We start from the raw sequence: 20429 nt of genomic DNA, 5'->3' as shown, positions 1-20429 counted from the left end.
TTGTTGCCCAGGCTAGAGTGCAATGGCACGATCTTGGTTCACCACAACCTCCACCTCCAGGGGTCAAGCGATTCTTCTGCCTCAGCCTCCCAAGTAGCTGGGATTACAGATGCCCAACACTACACCCAGCTAATTTTTGTAGTTTTTGTAGAGATGGGGTTTTGTCACGTTGACCAGGCTGGTGTTGAACTCCTGGGCTCAGGTGATCTGCCTGCCTCGACCTCCCAAAGTGCTGGGATTATAGGCATGAGCCACCACACCCGGCCTATAGTTAGTACATATTTTTTTACATTTGTAATTATAGCAATTAAACAGTTTTATATTTGGCTTTTCTCATATAATTATGTTCTAAATATTTTTCATATTTTCACAGTCTTCATAATACTTATTTTTCGTGATAGCAAAATATTCTATCAAGTAATATAACAAGTTGCTTAAACATTATTGCTATTGCAATTTTAGTTTATCCTCAGTGTTTTTAAAAAGTTAATTGCAGGCTGGGCATGGTGGCTCACACCTGTAATCCCAGCACTTTGGGAAGCTAAAGCAGGAGGATCGCCTAAGGCCAGGAGTTTAAGACCAGTCTGGGCAATATAGCAAGACTCTGTCTCTACAAAACAATTTTAAAATAATTAGCCAGTCATGGTGGTGCATGCCTGTAGTCCCAACTACTTGGGAGGGCTGAGGTGGGAGGATCGCTTGAGCCCAGGAGGTTGAGGCTGCCACTGTCATCGTGCCACTGCACTCCAATCTGGGGAACAAAACAAGACCCTTTATCAAAAATAATAATTGTAGCATCACTAACTAAAATTCAGTACTGTGATTTTATTTCTTTGTCCTTTTGCTATAGGCTAATTTCACTAATTGGTTGAATATAAAAGAATCCTCAGGAGTTTTGAAGGGCATGAAAGTGACATAGTAAATCAAAATAAATTTCAAGCACCAGTGACCATAAGTCTTAACAACACTTCAGTGCTTCTTAGAAAATTGCATACTTATGGCCAGGCGCGGTGGCTCAAGCCTGTAATACCAGCACTTTGGGAGGCCAAGGTGGGTGGATCATGAGGTCAGGAGATCGAGACCATCCTAGCTAACACGATGAAACCCAGTCTCTACTAAAAATACAAAAAATTATTCAGGTATGGTGGTGGGCGCCTGTAGTCCCAGCTACTCGGGAGGCTGAGGCAGGAGAATGCTGTGAACGCAGGAGGCAGAGCTTGCAGTGAGCTGAGATCGCGCCACTGCACTCCAGCCTGGGGCAACAGAGCGAGACTGTCTCAAAAAAAAAGAAAGAAAAGAAAATTGCATGCTTGTAAACTCTGGATTCCAGGTGCCTGGATCCCACCTTTACTCCATAACAACGCTGTGCCCTGGGGAAATTTGCTTCACATCTCTATGCCTTTCTTTTTCCATCTGTATAATGGGATTGAAAATAGTACCTTTCTTGTAAAACTTTTCTGAGGACTAATTAATTAATTTTTTATTCTTTATTTACTTATTTATTTTCTTTTGTAGAGATGGGGTTTTGCTATGTTGGCTAGGCTGGTCCCAAAATCCTGGCCTCAAGTGACCTGCCTGCCATGGCCTCCCAAAGTTTAAAGTCCTGGGATTACAGGTGTGAGCCACCTCACCCTGCCTGTTCTGAGGATTAAAAACTATACACATCAAACACTTTAAAAAGTGCCTTGCATTTTTGAAATGCTGTATAAATACTATGCCTATTAATATTAGAATAGCTTTATATTTTTTTCTGTATCTTATAGGGATTTTACAAGCAAGCAAGACAAGTGGTCAGTTTTAGAACTTTAAAAACAAACTTGAGCTAATTTCTTAGCCAGAAGCAATTTATTTTATAATCAAAGTTTTGCAGTAGTATATATGGGCGAGATTCAGTGGCTCATGCCTATAATCCCAGCACTTTGGGGGGCAGGAGGATCGCTTGAGCCCAGGAGTTTGATACCAGCCTGCGCAACTTAGTGAGACCTCATCTCTAAAAAAAAAAAAAAATAAAAAAAAAAAATTAGTAGTGTGATGGTGCGAGCCTGTGGTCTCAGCTACTCCAGAGGCTGAGGTGAGAGGATTGCTTGAGCCCAGCAGTTCAAGGCTGCAGTGAGCCATGATTAGGCCACTGCATTCCATCCTGGGTGACAGAGGAAGATCCTGTCTCAATAACAATAATAATAGTGAATATGTATTTGCTTAGCAATGGATTAGATTGTAAACTATGAGATTAGTATTTTCCCTTGTAAGAATAACTAGCAATTCACCTTAGAAATGTGTGAACTAAATTTCTGTTACCATAATCATAATAATAAGGGTCAAAGTAAAATAGTCACTATCTATTGGGCACCAAACATGTGCCAGGCAAAATACTTGAACGTTGTAAAACATGGTAGCATTTTCACAGCTTGGGAGGAAATATTATTACCTGAATCTTACAAATGAGGAGACAGTCTGGGCACAGTGACTTACACCTGTAATCCCAACACTTTTTAAGAGGCAAAAGGATCTTTTTTCTTTAAAAAAAAAAATAAAGTTATTTTTTTCATAGAGGCAAAGTTTCACTATATTGCCCAGACTGGTCTCAAACTCCTGGGCTAAAGCAATCCTCCTGCCTTGGCCTCCCAAAGTGCTTTTCAGTTATAAACCATCTCGCCTGGCAAGGGTAATTATTTTTGTCTGTTCTTGGGTTTTGAGGGTTTGTTGTTGTTGTTGTTGTTGTTACTGTGGTTGGAGACAGTCTTGCTGTGTGCAGCAGGGCGATCTCAGCTGGAGTGCAGCAGGGCGATCTCAGCTCACTGCAACCTCCGCTTCCCAGGTTCAAGCGGTTCTCCCAAGCAGCTGAGATTATAGGCGTGTACCACCAGGCCTGGCTAATTTTTGTATTTTTAGTAGAGATGGGGTTTCACCATGTTGACCAGGCTGGTCCAGGAGGATCTTTTAATGCCAAGACCAGCCTGGGCAACATAGTGAAACCCCCCCATCTCTAAAAAGAAAAAAATTCTAACCCCACTGGAAGCAGGAGGAAAAAGAAAAGAAAAAAAAAATGTGAAAAAAAAAAATGCAGAGACAGACTCAGCAAGATGAAATGACCAGCCATGTAATGCATAGTCTAGGAAAGAGACTGAACAGCATTGACCAATTCGAATTATGTTGAGTTTGAAAGATAGAGAGGTTGTGAGACTGAGTTCTCCTTTCATGAGCTCCCGTCCCACCAAATTTCCCACCAAATCCCCAATAAACATCAAAGAGAGTCAAACACATTTGTTTTGTCTTTCCTTTTGCATTTTGCAGGTACGAAGATGGATCAAGAGCCCAGTGGTCAGTGTGGACAAGCATCGGAGTCCCAGCCTGAAGTACACTGGCTCCTCGATGGTGCACATCCCTCCAGGGGAGCCAGACTTCGAGCCTTCCTTGTGTCAAACATGCCTGGGTGAACATGCTTTCCAAAGAGGGGTTCTCCCTCAGGAGAAGGAGTCATGTTCATGGGAAACTCAACCCGGGTGTGAAGTAAGTTCATGTTCGCTCTGGATCTATTCTCCTGGAAAAATTCTGGGCCTTTGTTTTTCTTGTATTTCTGCCATAGTATACCCCAAAAATAATTTTTTAATGCACATTTATAAAGCTTCTGAGGAGGACCTAGAATTGTGGTCTTTGTTAGCTCATTATATTATCTTTTAAAAGTAGGCTTAATATTTTAGAGCAGTTTTAAGTTCACAGCAACATTGAGCAGAAGGTACAGAGATTACCCATATACCCTTGTCCCTATGCACGTATAACCTACTTTGCCATCAACATTCCCTAGCAGAATGGCACATTTGTTATAACTGAGGAACCTACCTTGACATGTCATTATCACCCAAGTCCTTAATTTTTGTTAGAGTTCACTCTCAGTGTTATACATTCTATGGGTTTGGACTAATGCATAATAACATACATCCACCATTACAGTATCATACAGTTAAGTTTCACTGCCCTAAAAATCCTCTGCCCTCCACTATTCATCCCCTCCTTACCCTGACCCCTAGCAACCACTGATCTTTTCACTGTCACCATAGATTTGCCTTTTCCAGATAGTCATCTAGCTGAATCATGCAGTATGTTGTATTAATGTTTTACATGGGTCCGAGACTGAAACAGCAATCTGTTGGTAAACTGGCAATTCCTCAGAAGTGGTTAGATCACACAGGAAATCAAGTCTTAGATGATACAACAATTGTAATAGTCATCTACAGGTTTGTAGCTTCCATTGAAATATTTAGTTCAACACGATTTGATCCATTTACAGAGCACTATATATACTTTTCATTATTTTTCTCAAGCTCATATATACTCACATTTTTACTAAGACTTATTTTCCCTGCTACTCCAAGAGTTGTTTTTTAAAAATTTTGTTAATCCAAGAAAACCAGATAACTGATTCATCTTGCAGTTTCTAAGATTTCAAAAATTTAAGATTATATTTTTAACTTATAACTTAATTAGGCCCATATTTATTTTGATATTTAAAACCATTATATAAAATGCTTATATTATTTTTACCATCATACTGACATAAAAATACAATATTTAGAAGATAGAACATGTTATTACAAAGTACAGTTAATTGTAAGTGATCTTCCAAGTCAGTGCATCAAAAAATGATAAATGTTAATAACCGCTCACCTTTTTTTTTTTTTTTTAGCAAGGTAAGCATTTTCCAGAGATAAAATAATCATTTAGCTGCTAAAAGACTGAAGACATTGAATCTGAGTTCCTTTTCACTCTGAGTTATCACGCAATGTCGCGGAATCTGTTTCATATTTATTTGTCTACTTTCTTTCTTTCTTTCTTTTTTTTTTTTTTTTTTTTTTGAGTTTCACTCTTGTTGCCCAGACTGGAGTGCAATGGCACGATCTCGGCTCACTGCAACCTCCGCTTCCTGAGTTCAAATAATTCTTCTGCCTCAGCCTCCCTAGTAGCTGGGATTATAGACACCCAATACCACGCCTGGCTAATTTTTATATTTTTAGTAGAAACAGGGTTTCTCCATGTTGGTCAGGCTGGTGTCAAACTCCCAACCTCAGGTAATCCACCTGCCTCGGCTTCCCAAAGTGCTGGGATTACAGGCATGAGCCACTACTCTGGCCCTTTTCTTGGTGGGGGTGGGGGTTGGGGACAGGGAGACAGGGGGAGAGAGTCTTGCTCTGTAACCCTGACTTGAGTGCAGTAGTGCAATCATAACTCACTGTTACCTCAAACTCCTAGGTTCAAATGATCCTCCCACCTCAACCCCCCCTCCAAGTAAATGAGACCACAGGCACATGCCAACAAACCTGGCTAATTAAAAAAAAAAAAATTTGTAGAGACAGGGTCTTGTTATACTGACCAGGCTGGTCTTGAACTCCTGGCCTCAAGTGATCCTCCCAAAATGCTGGAATTACAGGTATGAGCCACCATGCCCAGCCTACCTGTCTACTTTCTACGGTTATTGGAAAAATCAAATGAGATTGATATGAAATGTTTCATAATCTACAGAATGCCATGCATATATAAATCATTATTGCTCATGTTTGCTGATTTACATATTAGCTAAGCCTGTGACTCTGTAACACTATATTAGACTTCCATAACTGGGTTAGCACTTTGCTGATCTATAAACATTTGTCATGGTGCATTTGCATTTTAGCCAGATGCTTGTTCAACTCTAGATTTGTCATGAAAAGCAATAAAGACGCTAAATGCAAGAGCATCTATTTATCGCTCCTGATGCAAGGGTTACAGTCAACTTTTTATCTAAAAGGCCAGATAGTAAATATTTTAGCCTTTGCCTAAAATATAGTCTCTAACTTCTATTTAGCTCTGCCCTTCTAGGGAAAGCAGCCATAGATAATATGTAAATGAATGGACACAGCTCTCCCAGGTTGGAGTGCAGTGGCGAGATCTCAGCTCACTGCAACTTCCACCTCCCGGGTTCAAGCGATTCTCCTGCCTCAGCCTCCTGAGTAGCCGAGATTACAGGCATCTGACACCACATCCGGGTAATTTTTCTTTTTTTTTTTTTTTTTTTTTTTGGCCAGGCTGGTCTTGAACTCCGGACCTCAAGTGATCTGCCTGCCTCAGCCTCCCAAAATGCTGGTATTACAGGCCTGAGCCACTGCGTCCAGTCTGAGTTTGCCAATTTCTTAGACTCTAAAGAACTATTTATGACTTAGAAGCAGAGAGAGGGTTCTACATATCCTATACAGAGCACACATGCCTAGTGCTAAATGTTTACTTGAGGGCCTACTCTATGTCCCATTTGATAGGAGCTGGGTTTAAATCAATGCACAGTGAAATTCCACACAAAAGGAGACAATAAACAAAGAGCTGGAAGGAATTTAAAGCAACATTGTGATTTATCCTTTTCCTTTATCTCAGATAGCAGGTAAATCATTCTCCAATTTGCAATCGATTACCTGGTTCTCAGACATTGCTGGCTTGTTCCTAAGGTTATCACAAATCAAAATGACACATACTTTATTTTATTATTTTTTCTTTGAGACAAGGTTTTGCTCTGCTGCCCAGTCTGGAGTGCAGTGGTGCAATCATGGCTCACTGCAGCCTCGACCTCTAGGGCTCAAGCAGTGCTCCCACCTCAGCCTCCCAAGTAGATGGGACTACACGCCCCATGCACCACCATGCCTAGCTAATTTTATTTTATTTTATTTTTTGTGGAGATGGGTTGGTATCAAATTCCTGGGCTCAAGAGATCTGCCCCCACTTGGGTGTTGGGATTATAAGCCTAAGCCTTTTTATTTATTTTATTTTATTTTTGAGATGGAGTCTCGCCCGTCACCCAGGCTGGAAAGTGCAGTAGCACAATCTCGGCTCACTAGAACCTCCGCCTCCCGGGTTCAAGTGATTCTCCTAAGTAGCCTCCTAAGTAGCTGGGATTACAGGCACCCACCACCACACCTGGCGAATTTTTGTATTTTTAGTAGAGACAGAGTTTCACCGTGTTGGCAAGGCTATTCTCGAACTCCTGACCTCAGGTGATCCACCTGCCTCGGCCTCCCAAAGTGCTGGGATTACAGGCGTGAGCCATCGCGCCTGGTGAAGCCTACAGCACCCAGTATTCCCAGGCGGTCTCCCATCCAAGTACCAGCCAGGTCCGATCCTGCTTAGCTTCCGAGATCAGGCGTGTTCAGGGTGATATGGCCGTAGACATGTACTGTGGGTGGTTTCGTTGTTGTTGTTTTCAACTTTAAAACTAGCACGTTATAAATACTATGTTTCATGGTCACAAATTGCTAAGAGTTACATTGCACTTAGTTTGTGCTAGGCCTTGCCAATAGCCCTGTTAGTGGCCTTTAAACATGTTTTACCCATGGAAGAAACAAGGGTATTCATAATGCCAACGAATCACCCAGAAGAACAGCAATATTGTGATATCCCGAGGAGTGCTGTCTGAAATGGACTGCTTATAAATTAAACAAATCTTCCTGGGAATGAGATGGGAAAGATGATAACTTAGAGCTGTGTAAGCTGTTACTAAATAATGCATGCTAGTGGAACACAAGTTGTAGTATTCAGCCTGAAACCAACTTGTAGGCCACAAAGAGATGGAGACCAAAAGTAGTTTTTCGAGAGGTGTATGCTGACTAAATGTATTCACAAACTCTACTCTGTATTGTATCTCTCATAGCACCTTCAATATCTAGATTAACCAAGCTGGGAGGAAAGGAAAGGAATGTTTTGAAGTGGAGGCGGAGAAGGAAATCTGGTGTTAAGGAAAACATAGGATCGTATCAAGATGGCAGCCTGACTATGTAATGTCATCTCTACTTTCTGCCTTAAATGACACACACACACACACACACACACACACACACACACACACACAGATACACACACACTTTAGCTTATAATTGTGCTAGAAGACAAAGTATACCATTGTGTAGATAAGGGATAATTAAGTATCTCTGAAAAAGAGAAGGCAGGTAGGATGATCAGGTTGATATGGAAACCATAGTCCAAAATGATCATAGCAAAAGCTAGGGACATTGTAAACTATGTTTGTAAAAGGATCTGGCAATTTGGAAAATAATAATGTTCCAGGTAAAGTCTAATACAAGGAAAGTAGTTTTAGCAATATACATATCAGAAAAAATACAAAAAAATTTAAAAGGACCAAAGAGGAATATTTCATGTTGAAGAAAAATATCTACCAAGAAGATAAAACATTCACAAATCTTTATGCACTTAACATAACATGGAAATGTTTAAAGAAATAACTAACAGAAATAGAAAGAAAAATGGGCAAATTCGGTCAGAGAGGGACATTTTTCTCATACTTCCAAGTAATAGCCAACTCAAGAAGACTGAAGGCAGGGCACAGTGGCTCATGCCTGTAATCCCAGCACTTTTGGAGGTCGAGGAGGGCGGATCACCTGAGGTCAGGAGTTCAAGACCAGCCCGGTCAACAAGGTAAAACCCTGTCTCTACTAAAAATAGAAAAATTAGCCAGGTGTGGTGGCGGGCACCTGTAATCCCAGCTACTTGGAAGACTGAGGCAGGAGAATCGCTTGAACCCGGGAGGTGGTGGAGGTTGTAGTGACTCCGGATCATGCCATTGTACTCCAGCCTAGGTGATAAGAGCAAGGCTCTGTCTCAAAAAAAAAAAAAAAAAAAAAAATCAAAATCTCTTGCCTTTGTTTGTTTTTGAGACAGAGTCTCACTCTGTTGCCCAGGCTGGAGTGCAGTGTGCAGTGACGTGATGTTGGCTCACTGCAACTTGAACTCCTGGCCTTAAGTGATCCACCCACCTCAGCCTCCCAAAGTGCTGGGATTATAGACGTGAACCACTGAGCCCGGCTGGGAATCTCTTACCTTTTAATTTAGCAAATCCATGTCTCCACATCTACCCTAGATAAATACTTGCTTATGTGATGACTGAGATAGGTACAATAATATCCATTGCAATGTTGGAAATGGTGAAAAAATGGAAACATCAGGAGACGACAAAATTATAAACTCATAGAGTATTATTAATTATGACATATCCATACCATAGAACACTATACAGTGATTAAAAACAATGAGATTTGTAGCCGGGCGCAGTGGCTCACGCCTGTAATCCCAGCACTTTGGGAGGCCGAGGCAGGCGGATCACCTAAGGTCAGAGTTTCAGACCAGCCTGGCCAACATGGTGAAACGCTGTCTCTACTAAAAATACAAAAAATTAGCTAGGCGTGGTGGCGCATGCCTGTAATCTCAGCTACTCAGGAGGTTGACGCTGGGGAATCGCTTGAACCCGGGAGGCGGCGGAGGTTGCAGTGAGCCGAGATCGCGCTACTGCACTCTAACCTGGGCAACAAGAGCAAAACTCTGTCTCAAAAAAGAAAAAAAAATCAGATTTGTATATATTGACATATCCTAAGGTATATTATGCTAGAAAAGCAAGTTGAAGATGAACATGTGTATACCATTATCACATTTTTTAACTTTGTATTTCTTTCTTCTTGTCTGTATATATGCGTGTTTATCTGTGAGTGTGAGTATATATGTGTGGGTAAATGTAAATTAAAAGACGCGGAAGTATATATATCAAATGACAATGGTGATTACCACCTTCCAGGGATTAGAATTGGCCAGTGATTAGGTGGAGGAGATGAGTCAAGGAAGACATTAGCTTTGTTTATATTGTTTAAATGTTTCAATCCCATATTAATCTATTACTTGTACATCAGGAGCCTCACTTGTAGAAAGTGAACATGTACAACTTCACCCTATTGATAGGAAGCCAGGCAGCATCATAAATAGGATTTTGCACCATGAGACCATTCCATTGCTACAAATAAAGGCACTTGGAGGAAAATGGAAAACACACAATATTTATGCTCCCACAGCACTTTGTACTTCTGCCTGTCAATCAGTTTGCTCTGCCCTGTGTGATATGTGTGTGCATGTCCATGTATTCTCTAAGCTCCTTGCAGCTGTGAATCTAATGTGTTCATTTTCTTATCTCCTCCCAGGACCTTGCATACATGTGCTAAAGTTAGTGTGCTCTTTTTTCTTTTTGCCTTTATTAGCTAAAATTGATACTTTGTTGATGCATTTTTAAAAAAAAAAAAAAAAAAAAAGGAGAGACTAGGACAGAAAAGGAGAGACTAGGACAGAAAATTCTGCAGCCCATGCTGGCTGTAAATCACGCACATTCCAGAGGCGCTGCATACCAGGGACTGATTCTCATTAAGTTTGCCCTCTCATATGGGATACATTTGGCTGAGCAAGGATTTCCTCAGTCTGCTGTCTTTCAATTGAAGGCAGCTTGAAAGGTGCTTAGTCAGCGACCAAATGCTGAAGCCAAGGCACTGTGTGCTGTTTTAAAGGCCTAGTGAAGCCAGAGTCCTCTGGAGGGATCCATGCGATTTGAAGTTATTAGCCACGTTACTACAAACAGAAGAATTAACACTGAGTTTTTGACATGATTAAACATAAGGTTACTGCCTCTTCTTCCTCCTTTACAAAGGAGGAAGACAATAAATTACAAAGACAATAATAGAGGGGCACTGTAGAAAAAAATTTTTTATTTTTTTGAGACAAGGTCTCGCTCTGTTGCCCAGGCTGGAGTGCAGTGGCACAATCAGGGCTCACTGCAGCCTCGATTTCCTGGGCTCAAGCAATCCTCAGCCCTCCGAGTAGCTGGGACTACAGGCTTTCACCACCATGCCCAGCTAATTGTTTTTTTTCTTTTTTAAATTTTAGTAGAGACAAGGTCTCGCTGTTGCCCAGTCTGGTTTCGAACTCCTGAGCTCGGCCGGGCACAGTGGCTCACGTCTGTAATCCCAGCTCTCAGGGAGGCAAGAGGCGGGAGGATAGCTGGAGCCCAGGAGTTCGAGACCTGCCTGGGCAATAGAGCGAGACCCTGTTCTCCACAAAAAGGAAAAATAAACAAAAAACAAAAGACGAACTCCTGAGCTCAAGTGATGGTCTGCTTCAGCCTAGAAAGCACTTTTAATTAAGCTGGCTTCATACAATTCTGGGATGGATTCTGACCCATGTCGCTTGTTCAGCATTTCAAGTGTCTTACTCCATCTGTTAGGCTCAAGAAGGTGTATCGTTACCTTTATATTTCTTCTCAAAATTGTTGAGCTGTCCCTTTGAAGCCCAGAAGGCTTGGAAGTAAAATGATCAGCTAGGAATAGTTTCCATACTGACATACTTTTATATTGTCTTGAGTTTTTCTGATCTTTCTTAAAAAGATGCTATAAAAAATATACTTAAATCAGCCAGATGGCTTTATAGATTTCTGGTTTCTTTTAATTTATATCAAAAAAATTTTATATAGGCTTATGGGGATTAAAATAACAGTACTTCAAATTGCTCATTTCACCCAGGTTTTTGCTCTTGGCATGATGTACTATGGTCTCTGGAGAGAGGTGTCTGGTGATTCCTAAGCTTATCACCCACAAATAGTCCTTATTTTTCACTGAATTTTCAACCATGTTATCCTTGAGAAAGCACATAAAACAAATGATCAGACTAAATAAACTTATATGAATTATTTCTATGTAGATTTAAATTCCCTTTCAATCCTGTCTGTGGCAATTTTTTTTTTTTTTTTTTTTTTTTTTAGGTGGAATCTCACTCTGTTGCCCAGGCTGGAGAGCAGTGGCGCAATCAATTTTTTTTTTTAATCTGAGTCTCGGTTGTTAAATTTACAAAAATGAACCAGATTTGTTTCTTGTGCTAACAAAGAGAGAATATCTACGTTAGCTGAAAGCTAAAATCAGCACACTCTTTCTCCCAAAAAGATCCTGATCAAGCCCTTGCTCCCAAGAGAAGAATTTCATGTGAAAGGGTTTGAAGGGTTGGAATATAACTGGCTTACTGTCTGTGCAACGTGAACATTGCGTGAGCAGCCAGAGAGCCTGATAACCAGGAAGCTAAATCCTTCTCCTCCAGGAGTACTTCCATGTTTCCAATCCTGTTTCCTGGGGCTCCTAGAGCCAGGAGGTCACCTCCATTCGAGTCAGTGCTGCCCTCTCTTCCAGGGGTGAGGATCAGGATTCTAAAGATTTATATCTCAGGATTTAGAGTGTGGAAAGAGACAGCATGGACTCCCTTTCTCTTCTCTAAGTATCAACCAAACAATAGCTTTACCTACCATGAAGTACATACTTCTGCTGTATTTAGAAACATAATTTAGCTGGGCATGGTGGCTCATGCCTGTTATCGCAACACTTTGGGAGACTGAGGTGGGAGGATCGCTTGAGCACAGAAGTTCAAGACCAGCCTGGGTCACATAGAAAGACTCCCATCACTGCAGAAAATTTTAAAAATTAGCCAGGCGTGGTGGCACCCGCCTGTAGTCCCAGCTACTCGGGAGGCTGAGATGGGAGGATTGCTTGAGCCTGGGAGATTGAGGATGCAGTGAATAATGATTGCACCACTGCACTCCAGCCTGGGTGACAGAGTGAGACCTCATCTCTAAATAAATAAAATTTAAACAGAGAGACATAATTCAAGTCACAAAAATTAAGTTTCAGGGTCAGGACTTGGGGGTAAAGCAAGTTTCTGGCTGCACTCGTAGCTCACTTGATTTTTATTTCATAAGCTCTCCAGGGAATTATAGCCCACCAGTGTGCCACGTTCCCAGTGATGAGTCTGGAAGGGAATAAGGGACTCCATCCAGGCTATTTAGGACATAAAATATTCTAGGAAAACTACTCCCTGTCCTCTCCTGGAACTCTCTAGCCAGCAGTTACACTTACCCTTGGGGTTGAGCATATTTTGTTGGCTTTTGTTGTATGTAACCAAATCTTTCCTGCTTCTAATTAAATTTATTCCTTTAGTAAAATCCTTCCCAGAAACCATATGGCTATTTTCCACTAAAATAATATCCTGTTTTAGTAGTTTTGAGACTTTTAAAATTTTAAAAGAAGACTTTGTACGAACTACTAAAAATCTATAAGCAGGAACAAAATTTAAGGGATAAGCAAAGTTTAACTGCATGCCAATTCATTTTTTTGCAATTATTTCTCTTTTTCCTCAAAGTTTATCATTATACATATATTTTTCTTGGGTTGTTAATTGAAATGATAGAATTTAATTTACCAAGTAACATCCCTGTAGTGAAAACTACTCTATAAAGAACAAATTAAACAAAAATATGAAGATTCTAAGGGCTGGGTACAATGGCTCACACTTGTAATCCCAGCACTTTGGGAGCCTAAGACAGGATGATTGCTTGAGCCCAGGAACCCAAAACTAGCCTGGGCAACATAGTGAGACCCTGTCTCTACAAAAAATAAGATGAAATAAATTAGCCGTATATAGTAGTGCACACCTACAGTCCCAGCTACCTGAGAGGTTGAGGCAGGACAGCTTGAGCCCAGGAGGTCAAGCCTGCAGTGAGCCATGATCTTGCCATTGCACTGCAGCCTGGGCAATAGAGTGAGACCCTGTTTCAAACAAAATTTTTTAAAGGTTAAAAAAATGGGGGAAAGATTTAGTGATAATTTCTTAAAACTGTATAATTTAATCCTAAAGTTTACCTTTGGGGACCTGAAAAAACTCTTCTTACAAATCTACAGAAAAGGGAAATAAAAATCATTAATATCACCTTGATATTTCTTATTCACATATAGTAAATTGCTTCTGGTTCATTCTACTTACGCAAAGAGCCTTGGATAAACACCTAAATGTGCTGAGACACACATTTGTCCATAGTGTTCAGGATAAATAAATCTTTCTATTTTTATTTGTCATTGATGTTAGATCCCCTTGTCTTTTTGACCTAGTAAATAAATCAAACTATTTTTAGGCAAGATTCAAGCAAAACTCAATTTGTGTGACATCATCTCTTGAAAGAATCATCACAATCAACCGAAATGCACTGGTATTATATAAGTGACTCAGCTCTGTTCCATAAGAAAACCAAGCTTTTCTTATCGACCTTGAGTAGCAGACAGTGATATAAGAGCATATTAAAACCCTCTTTAAAGTCAAGCCAAATTCCACAGCTTGCTATCTATCATTTTAGTTTGCTTTTCCAATGTTCATTGGCCTTGAGAGTTGTAAATACACAAGTCTGTCCTTGATTCACTTTTCTCTTTTACTCTGGTGAGTATTTCTTGTTGTTTTCCTTTTGACTTGATTTTAAAATGACCATTTCAGGGGATTCATCTAGATTTCTATGTGAGAAAAGAAAATGCAAGAACTCGGCACCTCTGGCTGGGTTTGATGAGTAGCAGATAGGCAGCTCTCTAGTTAAGTAACACAGGGAGCAGAGGTTATAGGTCTTTGTAGATTAGAAAACGTTAAATGCATTAACCTGGTGGTAACAAAAAAGAAAGAAAGAAACTGATGATCATTAGGGTTCTCTCCTTGGCTTAGAATTGCATGTATCAGCAGCCGTGAGTTATTTTTAAAACAAGCAAATCTGACACCAGCATGAAAGCAGACCTTTCAGGTAGTGACCACCTGTGTAACAGGGTTACAGATACCAGAATGCTGAATCCTCTCCCAGCACACAGCAAAGCCTCGGTTTATTCTCTCAGCTGGTGTTTATTGAGTTTCTATCATAAGCTTGGCAGTAAGCACCCTAGGCTGTGATTCCAGGACAGAGGGAAAATCCAAGCAACCAGGCAGTTACAACACACTGTGACAAATGCTACAAGAGAGGGAGATAGAGACTGCACACAAGAGGGTTCCCATAGCCGACAATGTGGGGGCCAGTGAAGGCTTCTCAGCAGAAGAGAAATCTAAGCTAAGAAGTGAAGGATGAGTAAGTTAGTAAGGTAAGGAAGGGCGGGGAAGAGAAGCCCAGACAGATGGGACAAATAACCAAAGACCTGGAGGCCTGGAATGACATGGTAAATTTGGAGCAAGGAAAATATAGCTCAACTGGGAAACAGAATTCGGAGTATTAAGGGTTTTCACAAGGCATTTAAAACAATTTCTATATATCATCTTCAGGAGATGAGGATCTGTTTCATGTTTCAATCACAAAAGTGGTGTCAGTAGAAATAAAGAATAGATGAGAGAGAGTTGAATTCCAGAGATTTTTTCCATGGGAGGTTTATGGTTTTGGATTAAGGTTTATGGCTCTGACCTTGTTAAGGATAAATATGCTTGAGATTTCATACAATTCACTTGATTCTTCTTCTGCAGAAAAGACGAGGATTCCAGGTTTGGGAAAGCATAATATTAACTCAGGAGCTCTCATTACCAACATGGGAAAAATGATTAAAAAGAGGAGCCTGAAACCACGAACAATCTTGGTTATTTACCAAGTTTGTTCTTGTTGAGGAAAAAAATAAAATTAAGATTTGAGAGAACTGAAAAGCTTCAGAGAATAGTAGTTGAAGGGAGAGGGGGATACAAAGAAAGGGAGAGGAAGCACTTTGGATGTGAGGCAATGGATTACAAGCTGTAGTTCATTTTGTAGTTCATTTAACTTCAGAACTTTTAATCTCTTGATGAGGCAGAACCTACCTGGATCAGAGTTAGAGAGTTCTCTCTGTTGAGATTGGTTGTATATGCGGAAACAAAACCTGTAAATAAGGCCGAAGCAGGTAGTTTGAGACCAGCCTGGCCAACATGGTGAAACCCTGTCTCTACTAAAAATATAAAAACTGTCTGGGCGTCGTGGTGCATGACTGTAATCCCAGCTACTCGGGAGGCTGAGGCAGGAGAACCACTTGAACCCGGGAGGCCCAGGTTGCAGTGAGCTGGGATTTCACCACTGTACTCTAGCCTGGGCGACAGAGGGACTCTCCGTCTAAAAAAAAAAAAAAAAAAAAAAAAAAGGCGGAGGAGAGCAGATGTTTCTTAGATGCTTCTGCATGTGTATCATCTGTCATGTATGGGAAGATGACATTATTGACCTTGTATCAATGTTAACTGTGGTTTGAGCTACATTTTGCTAGCATGAAAGACTGGATTTGTACTGATCTGTTTGTACTCCCTTGCCTAATTTGGCTGAAGACTACTAATAGAACAGATTTTCAGTAGACTTGGGAAGTTAATCTAACTGACCTTCCTTGGGCTTTAACAAGGGCCCTTTGCCTTTTGGCACATTGCTTTAATCAACTACACTAATCAGACCCAAGGCTCATGATACACACGAGGGAAAAAAATAGCTTATGTGAACAAGTGTTTTTTTCTGAGTGATTTTTAGCCACTGAAGAATGCAAAAGTTCCAATTTTCTTCATAATTTAAATCATAACAGCTGTGAGAACTTGGCCGTTTATCAAAGATGCAAGCAGAAGTCATAGGCTTTATTTCATGGATTAAATCTAAAAGCTGTATATATTTTCATGATGTTGCATAATGGATTGGTAATGGTTATTATGAATGATAATACTTATTTAGACAAGTCAGAGAGACCAAGTACAAAAGATGTTTAAAGCAAAAATGGCATAGACTGTTTTGCAAAGGCACAGGCTGAAATTATCTATAATTTTAGTGAATGGCATAAATTGTATGACATAGAGTTGGCTCTGGCTTCCATTTTCATGGCAAGGCCAGCTTGTAAATCAGTGACAATGACTCATGGGTCTCAGGCATGGTACATCAATCTAGCACCTGCTTTCCCAATCAGTCGAGTTACATTCATATCCAAACACGAATAACCGTATTATTAACCTCAGCCACCAAAATTAATCTTTCAGTATTGAGAGGATGTGCAAGTTCAAACTCATAGGGTTTATTTCCTCCTTGTGACATATACTGTGCACTTAATTTGTAAAAACAGTGCTATTCCTTCCTGTTCAGCATCTCAGAAGTGGTGAATGCCATTTTGAGTTCTGTGTTTGTGGCTTTGTGGAGGGCCATATATAGGTAAATTTTACGGGAGGTCCCCGCAGGTGTGACTTTGAACTGAGGCCATGTGACAAGCAGCAGCCTGCTACTCTAACCTCATCCTGGGGAAATCCAGGCTTCACAGTTGCTACACAGGATGTTTCATCAAAAGAGGGATTTTCCCCCTCTGCTCTGGAAGACTTTGTTTCCTTCCCCTTCCTCAACTTTACCAAAGTATTCTGAAAACAGTTAACAATTTATCCTGTCTTGGGTGACTTTATTGGGGGTGGAATTGGGGGGGGGATAGGAATGGGTTAGGGGGAAGTTGAGCACTGGGGCATAGAAGGGACAGTAAGAACAAGACACCTCAATACTTTGTCAGCCCATCATGTCTCTGGGCATATTACTTGCTATTACCTAATATTAAAAAAAATAAATAAATCACTGGCCCTACTATGCATCAAGCATGGTTTTAGTGTTAGATCTTAGTTCAAAGTCCAGCTTTGACATTTGCCAGTTGTGTCTTTAAGTTTCCCATTTATAAAATGAATCATAATACAAACTTGGCCAGGCACAGTGGCTCACGCCTGTAATCCCAGCACTTAGGGAGTTGGAGGCGAGTGGGTCACCTGAGGTCAGGAGCTTGAGACCAGCCTAGCCAACATGGCAAAACCCCATCTCTACTAAAAATACAAAAATTAGCCGGGTATGGTGGCAGGCACCTGTAATCCCAGCTACTCAGGAGGCTGAGGCAGGAGAATTGCTTGAACCGGGTAGGTGGAGTTTGCAGTGAGCCGAGATCACAACACTGCACTCCAGCCTGGGGTATAGAGCGAGACTCTGTCTCAAAAAATAAATAAATAAATAAATAAATAAATAAATAAAAATAAAAATACAAACTTAACAGGGTTGCTGAGAGGTTCAAGTGAGAGAATGTATGAACATTTACTTCGTTTATCTCTGCTTCTGTCCTCCCCCATCTTCACCCTTTTTTCCCAAGCCTAAAAGGAATCAAACAAGGGCCAGGTGTGGTGGCTCACACCTGTAATCCCAGCACTTTGGGAGGCTGAGGTGGGCAGATCACCTGAGGTCAGGAGTTCGAGACCAGCCTGAACAACATGGTGAAACCCCTTCTCTACTAAAAATACAAAAATTAGCCGGGCGGGGTGGCACATGCCTGTAATCCCAGCTACTTGGGAGGCTGAGGCAGGAGAATCACTCGAGCCTGGGAGGCAGAGGTTGCAGTGAGCCGAGATAGTGCCATTATACTACAGCCTGGGCAACAAGAGTGAAACTATCTCAAAAAAAAAAAAAAGAAACAAGCCTCCACCATGAAAGTCATATGATGATTCTGAACTATGTATAAGGTGTCCAATCTACTACTACCCTTTATGTGGTCATTTGCGTTCATTGGACACCATCATCAAACTTATTAATCCAAGCCTGTTCATCAAATATTTTTGTTTAGCAAAAAGAAGTAGAGACTGCAAAGCAAGTACATCATTAGATGAGCTTGTGCCAGTGTAACTCTTGTAGAACAAGTGAGAACAAGTAAAGGTACTTATTTCTTTGCTTAGCTGTTATGACTGTTTTTGTATTTCTTTTACTTTCTTTTTTTCTTTTTCTTTTTTTTTTTTTTTTTTTTTTTTTTTTTTTTTTTTTTTTTTTTTTTTGGTACAGATGAGGTCTCACTATGTTGCCTGGGCTGGTCTGAAACTCCTGGGCTCAAGCTATCCACTTGCCTCAACCTCCCAAAGTTCTGGGATTATAGGCGTGAGCCACTAGTCCCAGCCATTTTTTAATATTTTTTGTAGAGACGAGGTCTACACTATGTTGCCCAGGCTGGTCCCAAACTCCTGGGCTCAATAATCCACCCACTTTGGCCTCCCAAAGCACTGGGATAACAGGCATGAGCCACCATGCCCAGACCATTTTCATATTTCTTTAGCTAAACCAGCAGGAAAAGTGAAGTAAAAATCTTCAAGTTTGCCCTTCTCTAGGACAAAATTTTTGGATTTTTAGCCCTGATTCTGAAAGTTTTATTTCCCCTGAATATCTATTGTTGACAAAACCTTAAAGACACTATTTGTCTAATCCAGACTGTAACCTGAAATATTCTCACAGAAAAATAATTCTGGCATTTTCTCCCATTGAACTGCAGCCCTCTCTAAGGCGTCTCAAGCAAGTGTGTCTTTATCTTTAATTCTAAGACATAGTCACTGCCTGGAAAGCTAAACTATTACAGCCTACAGTATAAATAAACCACAGGGCTTGGCATGGTGCCTCACACCTTTAGTCCAAGATATTCTGAGGCAAGAGGATCCCTTGAGTACAGGAGTTCCAGACCAGCATGGGTGACATAGCAAGACCTCATCTCTAAACAAAAAAAAAACTACAGGTCCTAGAGGTTTTTAAAACTATTGTTTAAGGCAGGGCATGGTGGCTCATGCCTGTAATCCCAGCACTTTGGGAGGCCAAGGCAGGTGGATCACCTGAGGTCAGGAGTTCAAGACCAGCCTGGCCAACATGGCGAAACCCCGTCTCTACTAAAAATACAAAAATTAGCTGGGCATGGTGATGGGTGCCTGTAATCCCAGCCACTCAGGAGGCTGAGGCAGGAGAATCACTTGAACCTGGGAGGCAGAAGTTGCAGTGAGCCAAGATTGTGCCATTGCACTCCAGCCTGGGTGACAAGAGTGAAACTCTATCTCAAAAAAATAAATAAGATTCCCGGGCAAGATGGCCGAATAGGAACAGCTCTGGTCTGCAGCTCCCAGCAAGACCAATGCAGAAGGCGAGTGATTTCTGCATTTCCAACTGAGGTACCTGGTTCATCTCACTGGTACTGGTTAGACAGTGGATGCAGCCCATGGAGGGCGAGCAGAGAAGCAGATGGGGGGCGTCACCTCACCCAGGAAGTGCAAGGGGGTCGGGGAACTCTCTCCCACAGCCAAGGGAAGCCATGAGGGACTGTGCTGTGAGGAACGGTGCTATCCAGCCCAGATACTATGCTTTTCCCAATCCTTTATACCCAAAGGATTATAAATCATTCTACTATAAAGATACATGCACACATATGTTTACTGCAGCACTATTCACAATAGCAAAGACTTGGAACCAACCCAAATGCCCATCAATATTAGACTGGATAAAGAAAATGTGGCACATATACATCATGGAATACTATGCAGCCATAAAAAAGAATGAGTTCTTATCCTTTGCAGGGACATGGATGAAGCTAGAAATGATCATTCTCAGCAAACTAATACAGGAAGAGAAAACCAAACACCGCATGTTCTCACTCATAAATGATAGCTGAACAATGAGAACATATGGGTAGAGGGAGAGGAACATCACACACCAGGGCCTGTCAGGGGGTGGGGTGGGAGGGATAGCATTAGGAGAAATACCTAATGTAGATGATGGGTTGATGGGTGCAGCAAACCACCATAGCACGTGTAACAAACCTGCATGTTCTGCACATGTATCCCAGAACTTGAAGTATAATTTTAAAAATAAATAAAATAAATAAATAAATATTATTAAAATAAATAAATAAAACTATTGTTTAGAGTTTTCTGAACTTTGGTTTTATTATTTTTCAATTTTATCACATCAAGACTTAATTCTCCATCTATATAGATAAAAATGCAATGGA

At 40.9% G+C, this 20429-nt stretch overlaps 1 protein-coding gene and 1 pseudogene across 1 annotated transcript in view; one reads left to right on the top strand and one right to left on the bottom strand.

The window, feature by feature from the left end:
- Positions 1–20429, top strand: part of SGK1 (serum/glucocorticoid regulated kinase 1) — a 151671-nt gene that overhangs the window by 52769 nt on the left and 78473 nt on the right. The window contains exon 2 of the mRNA XM_032159397.2: positions 3295–3510. Within this exon, the coding sequence (XP_032015288.1) occupies positions 3295–3510 (216 nt within the window). The remainder of the gene's footprint in view (positions 1–3294; positions 3511–20429) is intronic.
- On the bottom strand, positions 7079–7187 carry LOC116477030 (5S ribosomal RNA; annotated as a pseudogene).

Source organism: Hylobates moloch, unplaced genomic scaffold (genome assembly GCF_009828535.3).
Source record: "Hylobates moloch isolate HMO894 unplaced genomic scaffold, HMol_V3 SCAFFOLD_2, whole genome shotgun sequence".
NCBI classification, from domain to species: Eukaryota; Metazoa; Chordata; class Mammalia; order Primates; family Hylobatidae; genus Hylobates; species Hylobates moloch.
The sequence above is the reverse complement of the archived record's forward strand: the minus strand, read 5'-3'. Positions and strand labels throughout refer to the sequence as shown.